General features: G+C 36.8%; 1 protein-coding gene across 2 annotated transcripts in view; it reads left to right on the plus strand.

Annotated features, from left to right (window-relative positions):
- CSMD2 (CUB and Sushi multiple domains 2) overlaps positions 1-16,733 on the plus strand; it is a 648,217-nt gene that overhangs the window by 395,517 nt on the left and 235,967 nt on the right. For both annotated transcript variants that reach the window (XM_072136727.1, XM_072136728.1), the window contains exon 6: positions 15,285-15,397. In XM_072136727.1, the coding sequence (XP_071992828.1) occupies positions 15,285-15,397 (113 nt within the window). The remainder of the gene's footprint in view (positions 1-15,284; positions 15,398-16,733) is intronic.

The following is a 16,733-nucleotide window of genomic DNA, read 5'->3' on the forward strand; positions in this document are numbered from 1 at the left end:
CCAGAGGAGAGAGAATTGCACGTAATGAAAGCCAGAATTCTGACCGCATGTAATTTGGAAGCCATTTTTAACATTTTGTTCTCTTGCCTCCTTATTTCAGTTTTTAAAATTACATATTAATGTCTCAATACTACCAGAACAATATCTATTTTATGATAATACATGCATGTCTTATAATGTAAGACCCATAACCGATGCCTCTGCTATAGATGGCTTTTAGTACCCCAATATCTGCAGTCGCATGTGTATGGGCAGGGGCACAAGTCTTAGTGAAATTATACTATTTATGTGATTTTTATTTTAGATCTAATTGAACACATTCATGATTTGGGGAATGTGTTCTGTCTATAGCAAAGAATGGAGATGACTAAACACAAGCTTGGGGTATCGTTTGACAGACTTTTTCTTCATAGCAGTTGCTACACAAAAACTATCATTGCCCTGATGTCTGCAGGGGTTAAAAAAGTTCTACAGTGTGAGGTTTTTTTTCACTTCTGAAATCAACCTCTGTGGTTCTCCTGTATTGTTCCCGAAAGCTATGAATAAAACTTCCCTAATTTCTAGTATGGTAATTCCAGTGCTAAATAAGTTTAGCAGTGGCTCTTGGATGTGTGTTGGTTTCTGTAATAAATTCTTCTGAATGGTAGACATTTAAATGTGGTCCCTTGAGAGTGCTGATAAGAGTAGCTCATTGTGAGCACATGTAATTACAGGTCGGCGCCACCAATGATATTTAAGAGGCAAGCAGGATAATGGTATTTTCTGTAATTGAGTGAAAAGCTCTCCTCCCACCACCTCCTTTTACCCATAGTGTTTCCTTCCACTAGTGAAAGGTATATATAATACAGAAATCAATGTCAGTCAAATTCTGTTGTCCTATTTAACCCAAATCACTAGAAGGTTTCCGGCAGTTACACATGCTAAGCTATGGAACACTGAAAAATTGTGCAAAACAAAACAGTTCAGGACAACTGCAATAAAGGTGACAGCTCTCATAGACCAAGGTTCAGCTAATGGTAGTAATTTACCTGGGAACATGTCTAGGATGCTAGTGCCATTATGTCTTGCTACTCCCACTCATAAACATAGATTGTTAATTTTACTCTACATTTACCGTGCAGAGTTAAGAAAACATCCGCAAGCAACTTTGGAGATACTGTAAATCAGTCCCCTCTGCAAAAGCATGACTTTATTTTTCCTATTATTATTATTATTATTATATTATTACAAGCCACCTATTTTTCTCTAAGTTTTCTAGTCTTAGCACATTGTGGTCAGAACAGCAACTAGAAGGACATTTCTTGTTTCCCGTAGCAGCTCTTGGAGACCTCGGTTCAGCTAATGTTTGTAATTTACTCTTGAACATGTTTTTGATGGCAGCTCCAGGTAGAGTTGTTTGTCCCATTCACAGGCACAGAGTGACACTTTTGCTGCTCATTTTACAGAAACGTGTCTTCGATTTTGTATATGGTTACAATGTTATCATTTTTTTTTACTTTTTGGATGTTCATATTTTCTATACAAAGTAAAACAAAGAGAAAGCTAACTCTGAAATGTCAGCGCAATGAAAATGGACTATAATTTTTTGTTCTTTATGACACAAGGTAAAAAAGAGCAAAGACTGCGCCTTCTAGAACACAGGTCTTCTGAAGTTATAACCCACATGATAGAGCAGCAAAGTGTATCAACCTTTAAAAGTGTTTGTTTTTCTGTCAATGTGACCTTGTGGGGGCTTATTTTTTGTGGGATGAGCTCCATTTTTCAATTCTATTTTTGGCTGTTGATTTAGCAGAGGAAGCCACAGCACTCGTAGATTTGAAAAAATAATCTTGTATTCTTTATTCACCCAAGCATGTTACAAGCGGCATTATGATTCACCAAGAATCTTTGTTAAGCATCAAGATTCTTGGTGAATCGAAACATTGCTTGGGTGAATAAAGAATACAAGATTATTGTTCAAATCTACAAGTGCTGTGGCTTCCTCAACTAAATGAATTGCCATTGGGTTTTTGCACCTGGACCAACAGCCGTGAGCACCAACTTCTAACCTTTCAATATACGGTAGTGTTGTATACCGGTAGATTGCTGTCTACTTTCCTTGTCTACTATTTTTGGGTGGCTATTCCCTATAGCCACCCACCACCCCTCCTTTGGGGGTAGTTAATACATTAAATCAGTCTTTTATTTTTGTGTTATACCATGTAGCCTCATAAACATGGTACCTTTATTCAATGGGTCAACAAGATTATAGCAATACCATATTTCTATATTTTCTTACATTTTACAAATTTTGAAGAACCAAACATAAAAGCCCACATTTATCAAAAATAGTGCAGACTGAATGTGGAGTGTGCAGTGTGTGACAGCTTCATGAAATGTGTTGCATGTTCTTCATGAATCTGGCACCCACTGCAATGCTACAACAGAGTGCACCAACTTTTTTGGGTGCACCTTTAACATGGGGTGTGCAATACAATTCTGTTTGACTCTGCATGATAAATGTGACACACGGTCCGACTATGCACAGGACACCTTATTCAGTGCAGTATAGTGTATAGTTTTGCACCCTCTTCCAAGAGTAATAATTTTTTTTTTGCCTAGGGAGATGGTTGACTGATTATTTTTATGGGACATATCTGTACTTTACATTCTGGAGTAGATACGTTTCACTCCAGATCACTGTTTAGTGCCAGTTTTGTGGGTCAAAGTAGCTAAAAATTAAACATTTTTGGTGTTTTTTTTTTAATGGAGTTCATTGGGCAGGTTCAATAATAATATGGTTTTATTGTACGGGTCGTTATGGACAAAGATGAAGGATTTAAAGTAAATTTTTGTATGTAATGTGGGTTTGGGGTATTTTTATATTTAATTTATTTAAACATTTTTTTTTACATATTTTAAAAGTCCCACTATGAGACATGAACAAGCAAATGCTTGTTTATTAATGCCTTGCAATACTAATGTGTTGCAGGGTATTGTCACTGACAGCGTATACAGATGCATAGGTTGATATAGACTGCAAGATCCTGTCTGTGTGGGGGAAGGGTCAATAGTTTGAAGATATTGAACACCCCCAATCGGAGTTCACTCTTCACTCTGACCACAGATGTTACACTGGTGTGCTTGCCATTAGTTGTTTTCTGATGCTTTGGTGATGAGCTAAACTGACATTAGCTAAGCAACAGATAAATCTGTCGCAAAGCAGGAAGGGTTTAACAATGACTTTTTTTTAAATGACTGGTGTTGTTAATTATCACAGAAAAGACTTGTAGAAGCTAAATTTGGCAAAAGATGTTGTAGAGCTCTGTTTAACGTATAGGGACACATTTACTATTGGCTTTGCACTAGTTTTATGTCAGACTCTGCACATTCTTTGTAGTGGAAACTGCCTGCAGAGGTATTTAAGAAGTGTCTGCACCACAAATGTTTCGCATACGACCGTTTTGTGGTGCAGCTACACTAGGCACCATGTGATAAAAAGTAGGAACGGTCCGGTGCTCAGTAGGACTGTGTGCCAGATTTAACATGCAAAGTCTGTTGCACGCCCTTTGTTAAAGGTGCACCACAAAAAAGTTGGTGAACTCTGCCAGGTCAGTGCAGGGAAGGGCCAGATTCATGATTTCTGGTGCACATTCTTAATTAATTTGGCACACCGAGCATTATACACAGGCAGAGCACCTTTAGCTTAGCTTGGCACATTATATATTTAGTATTTTTTGTTTGTTTTTGGGTTCAACGTGGCAGAAGACACAGCTCCCTCAGGCCTGTGAGTATTTAACATAAGAAAAAAAAAATTCAGAACATTTAATAGATGTATATCGGTAAATTACCTAATATCCTATCCCCCATACTTACACGTATTACAAAAACATGAGGTATAGCGGTTACCCCCTTTAAAAACATCAAGACCAGATGCCAGCCCAGATTTTGCTTGCTCCAGCTTCTTATGTGTGCACATTTTAACACTTAGTATGCATCAGACATCCATAATTGCTGATCTCAGCTTTAAACCAAAGGAAGAGTCCAATGTGCATGGTGTTTTGATAGCTCAAGACATGTTACATGTCCTTGTCTTGAATATCTTTTTTCCACTCTCAATGTGGTGAGAACTGTCCATGAACTCGTCTTCCTTGTTTGAACTTTCTTGGTTGAAATTTGATGAATTGAAGAGGTAAGCATCTATTATTTGATTTTTTTGTATGGTGAAATTTGATCCTTGATCCCTCAGAAGAGATTTTATCTGGCAGCAACGTACATCTTTCTCCTTATTGATGATATCATGGAACTTTGATTCTAAAGGTTTAGAGCATGAATCTACAGACCAAAATATATATTCCAATAAAGACCTATTAGATACACATGTGTAAAATATGTATTATTTTAATAACAAACAAGATGTCTTTCTAAATTGTTCATTTGATTTTTTATTGTATGGAAACGATCAATGTATTCTTCAAATCTTATTCTTCCTTTTAAGCTATACCACAATGAAAACACATATTTCATAGCCTTCTTTTGTTTCATTATAAAGTTCAAATGTTTTCAGCATCTTTTATTATATTGTAGCTAAAGGCCTCAAGGTGAATTCTTATAGGGAACTATATGTTTTATTAAGTAAAATTAATTCCAATGTAAACCTTTAGTTTACACACAATTTTCAATAACCAAAAAGACCAAGCATTGAGTGTACATTGCCCGGGAGGTAGATGCAGCATCATTAGATGTTAGAATAGTAATATCGGAGGATCAAAGTGTCAATACCCCTGTTGCTTATTTCCAAAGGTGAACAGACCTCAGTGACGCAGCTTTTTTCTTGGTTCTCATCCTGAATTCTCAATGAATTTGGCTGATGGGGATATGTTTCCTCTATGACAATGTAGTACATATCATCAGAAGAAAAATAATCTACCTCCAAGAAGCAGTATATAAGTATAACTCTCTAGTGAATTCAATCAGATGTAAAGAAAAATCCTTTAAGGAAATTGAATTCCATATCTGAATTATATTGGCAGAGCTCAATGCTTACATGGAGAAGGAAAAACTATGATCAGTGATATTCTTTCCTTTCACAAGTGGAAATCTTGGATGAATCTTACAGTAAAACCCTTCCAAATATGATAACTTATAAATATAGTGTTTCATAGTGTTTTTTTAGTATATCTAAGTTTTTATGGCTCACTAAATATAAGCTGGTGATGATGACTCCTGTTTAACTAACTAGCTGTAAGTCAGCTTGGCCCTGATTCCTCAGGTCATCCTCATTAGTGGTGGATTTGTGCCCATATTTGTGTCACAACATAGACATTGCTTTATTTCACCAGCAACTGTATTTAGGTGGCCTTCCCTGCATGCATTGCTTCAGGGCAAAGAGTGTTCTGCTGCTAATTAAGAGAAACTATATGCAAACTAGAAGAGAAGCTTGGCCAAAGTTGATTATTATTCTCTTCCCAGGCTTATCGCTTGCTGAAAGGGTTAAACCTGACTACCTGATGCCTTAACATCCCCCTGAATATTATGTTTGATAGTCTTTAAAAATAATTTTCACAAGTTCACTCTTCATGTGTAAGTGAAGAATGAGACATGCATGGTATTTTAGAGTTTCTTTTTGCTTCATTAAAATGGCAGGACACTATTCTACAGTAAATATATCATGCTTAAATAGTGAAGAGCGTTTGTGACAGAATAAGGAAGCCAAACTTTCATTGTATACTAGAAATAACATGCAAACACTGAGCAATGAGCACAAAAGCCCTGAACCCCATAACGACCTGGCCCTTTTTTGTCTTTTCATTTCCATTTTTCACTCCCCACCTTCAAAAATCTAGAACTATTTTATTGTTACACATAAAGAGCTCTGTGTTGGCTTGTTTTCTGCATAACAGATTACATTTCATAGTGATGGTATTTAATATTCCATTTTGTGTACTGGGAAGCCGGAAAAAAATCCAAATGCAGTGAAAATGGTGAAAAACGCATTTGCGCCATTTTCCTTTGGGCTTGGATATTACAGCTTTCACTCTGCGTCCCAAATGACATGTCTACTTTATTCTATGGGTTGGTGCAATCACAAATTGATGGGATAACAAATTTGTATAGGTTTTATAATGTTTTCATATATATTTACAAAAAATATATTTACAACATTTTTTTTAGGATTTTGCCATCTTTTGGCACTAATAACTTTTTCATACTTTGGTGTACAGAGCTGTGGGTGTTGTCATTTTTTGCAACTTTTGATGGCATTTTCCGTGTAACTATTTTGTGGACTGTACGACCTTTTGATCACTTATTGATTTTTTTTATATTTTTCAAAATGGCAAAAAGTACCATTTTCAAATTCAGGCACTATTTTCTATTACGGCGTTAAGCACAGTGAAAAACCATTATTATATTTTGATAGATGCGATGATAGATCTGTTTATCATTTTTACTGTTTATTTACAAGACTTTTAGGGAAAGGGGGTGATTAGAATTTTTAGGGTTTTTAATATAATTTTTTTTTTTCCTTTTTTATTTTTTACTATTTTTCAGACCCCCTAAGGCACTTTAACCCTAGGTTGTCTGGTTGATCCTACCATATGCTACCATACTACAGTATGGCAGTATATTCAGATTTTCTTCCTCATGAATGGGTGAAAACAAGACAGCCTCAGGTCTTCGGACAGCTCTGGGAAGTAGGATACACCCAATCTTTCAGTCTCTTTGTAAGATTTTGAAATGTGTTGTGTTATTTAGACATCAATAAACAATTTCTTATGAAGATTACTCTGAATTCCATTGATTATTTCTGTGAGCCAGAGTGACAACCACCCTATCACCCAATCAACCTGATCCAGTGTGGCAACTGTGTTCTTATGATCCTGTCAATGGGTAGCACCATATGGTACCCCTCTTAAGCTTTTAACTAGCGTTGTGCCTGAAATCAGCACAACCCTTTCTAGTGAGCCTTATTCTTATTCTGTCATTAACAGTTTTTTCTGCACAATACTATTCTATGAGTGCTTTCTGGTCTCTCCTTGTCCGCCTTTTCTATGCATTATGTATCCAAAGTGTAACGCTTGTTCAGTGTATTAGAGTGTCACTTGAACAAAATAGTCAAATAACTGGTGTCACGGCAAGATCAAACCTTGAAAAATAAAAAATGATTTCAACTTTAAAGTGAATCGAAAAGGTTTAGAACTTTTTATTGCATAAAGGGAACCTTTGAGGTGTTTTTTCCAGTATAAACTGACCTCAGCATGTGCAGCATCAAGTAATGACCTTTTCTATGGTAATTCTCGATAATCTTTCTGTTGGTAAAAAGTCAAGTTATAAGATTCTAAAACCTTAGATTATCATAGGTAAATTTATCTTGAAAAGTTGCTGGGACAAAGTGCAGCTTCTTCTAGTTATGTTGTCATTGTACTGACTGGCACTACAGGAGGGCATCAGACAGCGATTGATATATGCTGATCTAAGGTTTTGAAAGTTTATAACTGGACTTTTTAGCAACAGAATATATAGTAAGGGACACAAAAGGAGAAGTAATTTCTGAATGTTGAATGCCAGTTTAGGCTGGAAAACAACCTGATCGATTCTGTTTAAGCTTTTTGCGAATAAAATTATCGGAGAACTCTGGTTCACTGTAGTGTATGGAGCAGATTAGTCTATTTAATGGTAATATGACAATGTCTTATTCGCTTTACACTTGCCTTTAAACACATTATTGTTTCCAGCTTCACTTTAGATGAATTATTGCACACAGATGGTGCATCAATTGTTGTGTGGCAAAATATTTAAGTAATGATTTCATTAAATGAACAACCCCTGTCTTTCCAGCTGCTTTGTATTACGTGTGACAGCATCTTACAAAACTCCTGGGGTGTTCCCACACAAAAAGTCCAAGTCACCACTTAAAGTAGCTCACTGCAGTATACAGAATATATAAGTTTATGATATTTTAAACTAAAGGCTACATTTCACATTATATTGATATAAACATCTCAACAGCAAGACAAACAATTCCAGTTCCTATTGCTATAAAACATCACTTCTCTCTTCCAAAAAGATCTGCAGAGAGTTTTCTTAAAACTGCATCCCATAAACAGTAATGGAATCCTGATTTTACTTTACTCTTTTATGTTAACTGTTGCCATCATTCAGGAAAATAAAACATACTTTTAATGTAGGAAACTTACCAGGCTTGCATCAATGGGAATCGGTGCTTTGTCACTACTTGCAGCACTCAGATATTCAATATTACATTTTAATTGTCCTGTCAATAAAAACTATCCATTCTATAAACAAATTTCAATTGCTCTTGCTTCAAACCCAGATCCCGATGGATTCCACAACCTCTGGCCACACACTTACTTGTGGAAACCTGAGAAGTGTAAAGAGAGATGTAGACACTGACAATAAATTATAACTTTGATTAATCACTTTGATGCAAACAGGGGAGTTTGCTTTAAGAGACTATCATTTTCAAGTAATGTAGACATAAAAAATCTGTCCGAGAATATCTGTTCTTGTTAAACAAGGTTCTTTTTTTGAAGATGGCAGTCTTTTATACTGTATACTGTATAATGGAAGTCATTATGCAGTTGCTATATATGTGGGGTTTGTGTTATGATTTAGACTTTTTTGTGATATATGTCTTTTTATATGTTATGAGATTATGGGCATTTTTATTGATTTATTGCTTTATTTTTTATCGAATAACATTTTTTTACCTTTTTTACTATTTCCATCATGGGACATGAAGAAGCAACCTCGGGGCTGCCAGGGAAACAATCAGCGCCCAAGGCAAACAAACGGCAAGGTGGCAGATTGTGGGGGAAAGACCCCCCCCCCAAAAGCAGGGTAAATGCCGCGGTCGCGCTGATTGTGGCATTTAATTGGGTTAAACACCCACGATTGGAGCCCACTCTGACCGCAGGTGTTACACTGGGATGTTGGCTGTTAGTTACAGTCGGCACCCTGTGTTTCCCGATGATGGTTCGGCTCAGATCTTGAGCTGAACCGGCATCAGCTCTGCTTCCGATATACCGGACGCTGAGAGTTACGTCACTGCGATAAGAGTTTGGACAATTAGAAGAGATTAAGATTAAAGGAAATGATCCATTTGTTTTCATGTAAACCAAACATACCATGATACTGACGCAGAAACATATCTTGTTTAATCCCTGAACCGAGTGGTTTCACTCAAAAAACAATTATACAATTCAGAACCTTGGGGAAGCTGGATTACTAATCAACCTGAGCTGGATGACTCATACACCTCAGCTGGGGGATGGGGCAACGATTGTATTACTTCTGCCTGTCAGGGACAACATAGTGATTACATATTTTGGGCAGCACAAGGCTGGAGCAGTGCATAATTAGGGTGAGGAAGAGCGTCGGGCAGCCACAGGAGCCACAGAGCCTCATTATTATAATTTTATAATAGTTTTTTCAGCAATACCACTCGGTTAAGCATTCTCAGCATTCTCAAGGTATGTTTGGTTCACAATGCATAAAAGCAAATTGATTCTGACTGGTGGGGGTACTCGGTGTTGTACACCACCAAGGTAATATTGACGCCATGGAAGAACCCTTTATCCATTTTAAGAATAATGTTTCATGATAAATTACCCCTGTTTGTATTATTAAGCTAGAAATCAAGTTAAATTTCCTTTGAAATAATGAGCAATTGTAAAGCAAGGGACAGTTGTGATGTTTTTACATGTTAAGTGAAATTGCTGCATGTACAGGCAACATCTTGATGTTTGATGAACCATGACTACAACATTTACAGTGTATCAAGTACATAGGCTGATGTCAATGCTTGCTGTTTTATATACACTAGATAACAACACTACTTGTTTAATTGGATTATCAGGCATATATATATATATATATATATATATATATATATATATATATATATATATTATATATGCACATCGGAAAAATTCAAGTAATTCAAATTGTCCGACCTTAGGCTCAGCCCCTGTATAGACAATCCCAAAAAATAGACAGAATTGTGTCATGGGTTCTCCTGCGACCCATGTTCCGGGTTGTAGACGCACCGCTGATGCCTCCCGATGCCACCCGATGCCTCCCGATGCCAGGTTCACTTACCTTGCCGCGCTCCAGCGACGGTCTCCTTGCTCCAGCACGCGCCATCCCCCCCCTCTAGGGCCCGTTTGCGCCAGCCATCTTTGATTTAAAGGGCAAATACACCGTTTATTGGCGCTGGTCAGCTGCCAATCTGTAACATCTATAAATAGCCAACCTCTTCCCGCATACCACGCCGGAAAACGATCCCTAACGTGGTGACCTCCTGCTACGTTCCTGACTTCAATGCTTTGCCGCCTCTCTTGACCTTCCATTACAATCCTGTGCCACCTGTCCTATTCTTCCGCCTGACATCAACTCCGATTTTTCCCGCTGGCGCTGAACCTCACCTTGGCCGCCACCACAAGCAAGTCGCAACTGTGGAGCGCCCTGGTGGTATTCGCCGTTGCAAGTCCAACTTGTTTATCGGTGGCAAGTTCAATATCACAGGATGTGATCCCACAAATTGCTGTGAAATTTGTTACATGTGGGTAATTTGTGTATGGCTACATCAACATGCCTGTGTGCTTTACCGGGCAAAACCCCAGGTGAGCAACCAGACAGGTGCAGAAGAGGGGAGTGTTTCTCTCCTCTCTCCACTGTATCGAAAGCCAAGCAGCCAAAATTTGGCAAAAGATAGGACCACAGCCTCTTAGCCAGATCATCATGCAGTGCACCATGACCTGGTGCCATAAACCTCTAATGTGGTTATGATCTGGTGCAGTGCCACAATAACAGTTGTACGCATATAGCTTATGTCTGTGGTTGATACAGCTTTAATACTTATTTTTTTACAAATGCATATGGCCATCACCTTCAATATCACATATGTTTAATAGAGGGGTAGAACGCATGGTTTTTGAGGTTCTCAGTGGTTGGACCCTAGACGTGAGATACCTTTTGATGTTGATTAGAAGACAATCTCTTTCTATTCAATATTTGTTATGATTTGAATACTGAAAGCCCAATCCATGTGGGTTAAAAGAGAATATCCCCAAAACAGTAGGAGAGTAGAAATGCATTACAAAGAGTATTTTAGTAGTAAGTTTCCTTCCTAAGTTAAGAATCATTATTCAGTAGGTGGCATGTCATTAAGAACAAAGTCTCACGGCATGGGTTCAATAGCTTCAAAAAGTTTCAAATACTCCTCTCTACCTCTAATACGACTAATTAATAGAATAGGATTTCCTCTTCTATGCCAAGTCCTCTAATGAAGCTCCACTTTACAGGAATTGATATAAAATAATCACATTCATTATTTAGTTCTTCTTCCTGTGGCACTTCGTTCTTTACAGGGTTTATCTCAGTTTTCCCAGTTGCCACCTCTTTAAAGAAAGAAAACTACTTATAGTATTTGCTGAAGTTATAAGGATAATGCAAATACAATACTAATTGACCAGTGTGCCAAAATCTGCGCACAGTAGGAATTGTGTGTCAATAGTGAATCTAAGCACAAGGGACTTTGTTGAGATCAGAGTCACTTTAATAAGAGCTGTACCTGCACTTTAGCCGTTACTTAAGCTGATAGAATATGCTTGGAGATGTTTTGTATATAACAGCTGGTCTCTGGGGTGCTTGCTGCTGCACCTTCACCAATAAACTGTAAATGACTTATCCCATGTAAAGGTCATTAATACTTTGCGGTTGGTAAACCATTTTAAAGACCTCATATGTTTGATTTTTTTTTATTGAATTATTATTTTGCTTGCAAATCCTAAATGTAATTTCAACTCTTGTTATTTGGGATTGTGCTATTTACATTTTTGCCCTTTGAGCATCATTTTTTTTTAATCCTTTACATTTATGGAAACTAATTAAAATGTTTTTTGTTTTTTTTTAACCTTAAATGGGTAATCCAGATTGTGTAGAAATTCCTGCCATATGCTGATTTTGTTTAAAAAATAGACCTAATAATGTATATCATGGCTACAGCAGCTCTCTTTCCAGTAGCCAAGTTGGACCAGAAGTGCTGAATATATGTGAATAGGATTGCCCATCAATATCACATCAGTGATGGTTTTTGTCTTTAAAATCAGCAAAAATATCAGATAAACACAGAAAAGGCATGTTTTTTAGCGTTCAGGTAGGTTTCCTTTGTTTCAGCTATAGTAGCTTGTTTCCAAAACTGAACCCAGCAATGATTTCTTCAGTCCATTTCTGGGCTTAGGGAACAAAATGCAAACAAGGTCAGTCTGAACTGTAATGGTCAGTCTTAAGACGCAACTATGAGCATTATAGCAAAATATGATGCAAGTTGTCCCCTTCTTAATCATATAGTATATCGCTGTTATGCTTGGAATCCTGTTGTCTGCACTGTACAGGCATTCCCCGGGTTACATACAAGATAGGGTCTGTAGGTTTGTTCTTAAGTTGAATTTGTATGTAAGTCAAAACTGTATATTTTATCATTGTAATCCCAGACAGAACTTTTTTGGTCTCTGTGACATTTGGATTTGAAAAATGTTGGGTTGTCATAAGAATCAGGATTAACACTAAAGCTTCATTACAGACACCTGTGATAACTGTTACAGATGATTATTGTAGCCTAGGACTAAAGTACAATAAATTACCAACATCCAGAGGTCTGTTTGTAACTAGGGGTTGTATGTAAGTCGAGTGTTCTTAAGTAGGGGACCGCCTGTAGTTGGTCATTTAAATTTGGCCATGGACCAACAAGCATTGGGTACCACCACTGACAAAAGCAGATACAAAATGCATGATCTTTTTATCAACACAAGCCAATATACGGATAAGATATGTATAGGGCCTAATAGGTCATCACAATGATTACTTCAGATCCATGCGGTGAAAAAACATTTCCTATATCTTATCCTATCTTTCTTTTCTTCAATCAGAGACTTGATATCCTCAAGGCTAGGAAACACGCAATATCCTGTTACTGTTTTATTCATATTTAATCAAATATAGTCTAAAAATATCTATTTGGTTTAATGCTTCCCACATTTTCTATGTTAATATTGTCCTCCTATTCATGGTATCCACTAAAACAGCTCTGCAATATTTATCATAGAAGTTTTACTATGGTTATTCTACACAGATGTCAGGTGTAGTGTCTGATAATATCTTCAGTACAGAGAGGTTTTTTGTCATTTACCAGCCCTTTTTGTTCCTTTAAAATAAAAATGGAGTCTAGGTGGGTGTGTGAGAGCCATGTATAGAAAGTACTTTCTAGCAGATATTGAAGAACATGCCACTTTAGTGGTTTTCACCTGAAGAGATCCTTTCATCCACCATAATTGTAAATTGCCAGCTTGGGTGTACGTCCTTGTTATTTACTGAGTAATTTTGCTTTAAAAAGAACCATAATTTTATGACTGGTACACACTTCAGATGTAATTCCCTTAAAGTCACTTTATAACTCAGGAGGTCTTTTGCAAAATTGAAAAAAAGGAACATTTTTTTAAATCTATTTTTTACTGATGTAATTTTTTTTCCAACAGTTGAGAATAAAGTGCTTTGTGTACATGTGCATGCTGGATATATCTGTTCTTTGGTAGAGTACCCAGATAAGTGGTTCATTCTGTGCGGAGTGGTTAAACTGATTACCCCGCTAGCTTTCCACACATAATTAGACTTTAAACATATATTATCAGCACCGATTCTGACTTGTAAGGACAAATGAGCAGGATTAGATTTTCCTGAACACAACGTGACATTTTAATGAAATATTTTTTACTTGAGAGCATTGTTTAACCTCTATGACTAGAACAATAAGGATAAATATGAGCATAATAGTCATAGTGGATTCTCTGTAACTGCCTAATGAACATGTCTTCCTCTCAAGTGGTCCTACATCTAAATGAATGAACTCATCCTCAATGAGCAAACCAAGAGGCTCATACACTACAATAACCCAACTATTTGTTGTCAAATTGATATGAGCACTCATGGAAGGAATGAAGAATTTTTAATGGGTTATTGTGCTGCAGTGATTTTTGTTTTAGATTTTGTTTTTTTAAATTGCCATTTAACCCCTTAACAACTGCTGTGAAACCCAATTCAGGGTAGTTCATCTAATGCTCTGGTTTTCTATGGTGGTGCATCAAAAGAACTTTGCAGGATATCAGGTTGTGCAGGAGCCAGAGCTGGGCTCTGTTATCACAGTGCTAACACCTGAAATCAAAAAAGCTAAAATCTCAAGTATCACCTTCTTTGTCTAGGTGGGTGCAGAGGAAGGAGGCTCCCTCTGTTAACCATTGGTGCTCCATACCTGTGATCCTGAGGTGCTAATGACTTCACTGAGTCATTCACCAGGGCTACCTGTGTTATATTCTTTAGGCCATGGCTGAGGCTTGAGAGGCAGTCCTCGGGTTACGTACAAAATAGGTTCTTAAGTTGAATTGCATGTATGTTGAATGTAAGCCGGAACTGGTATATTTAAGTGTAACTCCAGACAGAGTATTTTTTGTCCATGTGGTTTTCATAATTTTGGGAACAAGGATTAACAATAAATCTTCATTGCAAACACTTTTTATAACTATTATGTTGACCATTGAAGCCAGGGGCTATAATTCTCTAAATTACCAGCATCCAGAGAAAATTACCAAAGATCACAGTGGCCAGAGAAGCTCATCTGTAACCAACAGTTACTTTTAAGTTGGTTATTTTTAAGTTGGCGAAGGCCTGTATAATACACTGTACTACATGGGTATCGCAGTGTTTTATATCAGAGATCAAGTGATCTCATGTCAGTGTCCATCTCTAAGCAGTCTTAAATTAAAAAAATAAAGTTTTTAATAAAAGTAAAAATTCCATACACAAAAAAATGCCCTTCTACAAAATATAAAGAAAAAGTAAACACATTTTCTATTTCTTTACCTGTGCTAACCCATACTAGAAAACTATAATAGTATTTATCCCATAAGACAAACAAAATATGAATCTCTATGAACCTCAAAGTTGTACAAATAAAAAAATGTCTTTAAAAGTCTTAAAGCAAAAAATAAGCCCCCACACTTTTCTACAGACATTTATCTTTATCTCATCTTCGGTAAGATGATTTGGTAAAAGTTAAAGGTTAAACGATGCCTTATAACAAGCAAAGAATTTACAACTGAATTTGAATGTAATTAATACATTTAAATAAAGTTTTGATTATCAATCATTTCATATATCACTATGTACTGTGTCTTAGCTGTATTGTTAATATATACAGTTTCTAACCTTAAAATCTACTTCTTTTTCAGGTTTACAGGATCCAATTTACCACCTCCAGTTATTAGCAGCAAGAATTGGCTTCGAATTCACTTTACCTCTGATGGCAATCATAGACAGAAGGGATTCAGTGCACAATACCAAGGTGTGTATAAACCAGATGAGAATCCATACATTCACCTGTGTTTTTTTTTCACCAGTGCTTAAAGAGAGCATGTCACCTTTTTTTGACTAGTATACTAGTATTATACTAGTACTAGTAATAAAAAATCTTAAAATCCTCCCTAACATATCTATGTTAGATATTACTTTGTTATTTATAGAAATGTATAAATGGTTAGTCTAGGGAGATTTATGAGTTGGAATATTGGTACAGGCAGTACCCGGGTAACGTATAAGATAGGTTGTGAATTTGTATGTAAGTCGGAACTGTATATTTTATGATTGTAACCCCAGCCAAAATTTTCTTTTGTCCCTGTGACGATTGGATTTAGAAAATGTTGGATTGTCATAAGAACCAGGATAAAGCTTAACTGCAAACTCCTTTGGTAACTGTTACAGCTGTTTTTTGTAGCCTGGGACTAAAGTACAGTAAATTATCAACATCTAGTGGTCCGTTTGTAACTAGGGGTCGTCTGTAAGTCGGGTGTTCCTAAGTAGGGGACTGCCTGTACTGTCTAACTAGTTCTGACATTAATAGATTGCGACAGAGAGAAACCCCAATTACAAAAAAAACTGATACATTTTATAAGAAAAACAACCGAAAATTGTTTAATAATACTGGGTTCACGTCTAGTTTGTGTACACATTTAGGATGTACGCTAGTAAAGCTACAGGTGTCTCCTTTTTAGCCTTTTTGCATCTGACTGCTAAGTATATGTCCATCCAGCAGGAAATACAGGATGAAGAATTTTAGCAGTTTTTCCATTCTACTACCTGCTAAAGAGCCCAGTACGCACCCATTAGAGGCCATAATAACCTATGGTGGATGGATGCAATTGTATTGCTTCCATCCCCGACCTCTGCTGAGTGCACAGCACTGGATGCTGCTGATGATGCATAAGCCAAGCCAAAAGAATTATCAGCCTGTACAAGCATATAGTAGAATACATTGTAGTAGTCCTATTATAACAATGAATCAGGAAGACTCCCAATGTGTCCTGACAACTGAGGGAAAAATTGTGATGTGAATCTAGCCTAAACATGTCAGTAAATATGAATAGTTAAATGGCTGCCTTGCTATAGTAACATTGGCATTAACAGTTGTTTGGCAGGATTTAGATATTCAGGAAGAACTTTGATTAGGGTGGCTACAGTATAATAAGGTAGGACAGCCCTTTGAAATGTTCTCTTTATAATGATGACCTTCCATACTTTCTGAACCCCTGGAAGTTTGACATAAAAATAAAGGGAGGGATTCTCTATTTTAGTTAGACCTTCATAAGCTGGTTTTATGCTAGTGTAGGCAGCTGTAGAAAATA

Source organism: Engystomops pustulosus, chromosome 2, assembly GCF_040894005.1.
Source record: "Engystomops pustulosus chromosome 2, aEngPut4.maternal, whole genome shotgun sequence".
Lineage (NCBI taxonomy): Eukaryota > Metazoa > Chordata > Amphibia > Anura > Leptodactylidae > Engystomops > Engystomops pustulosus.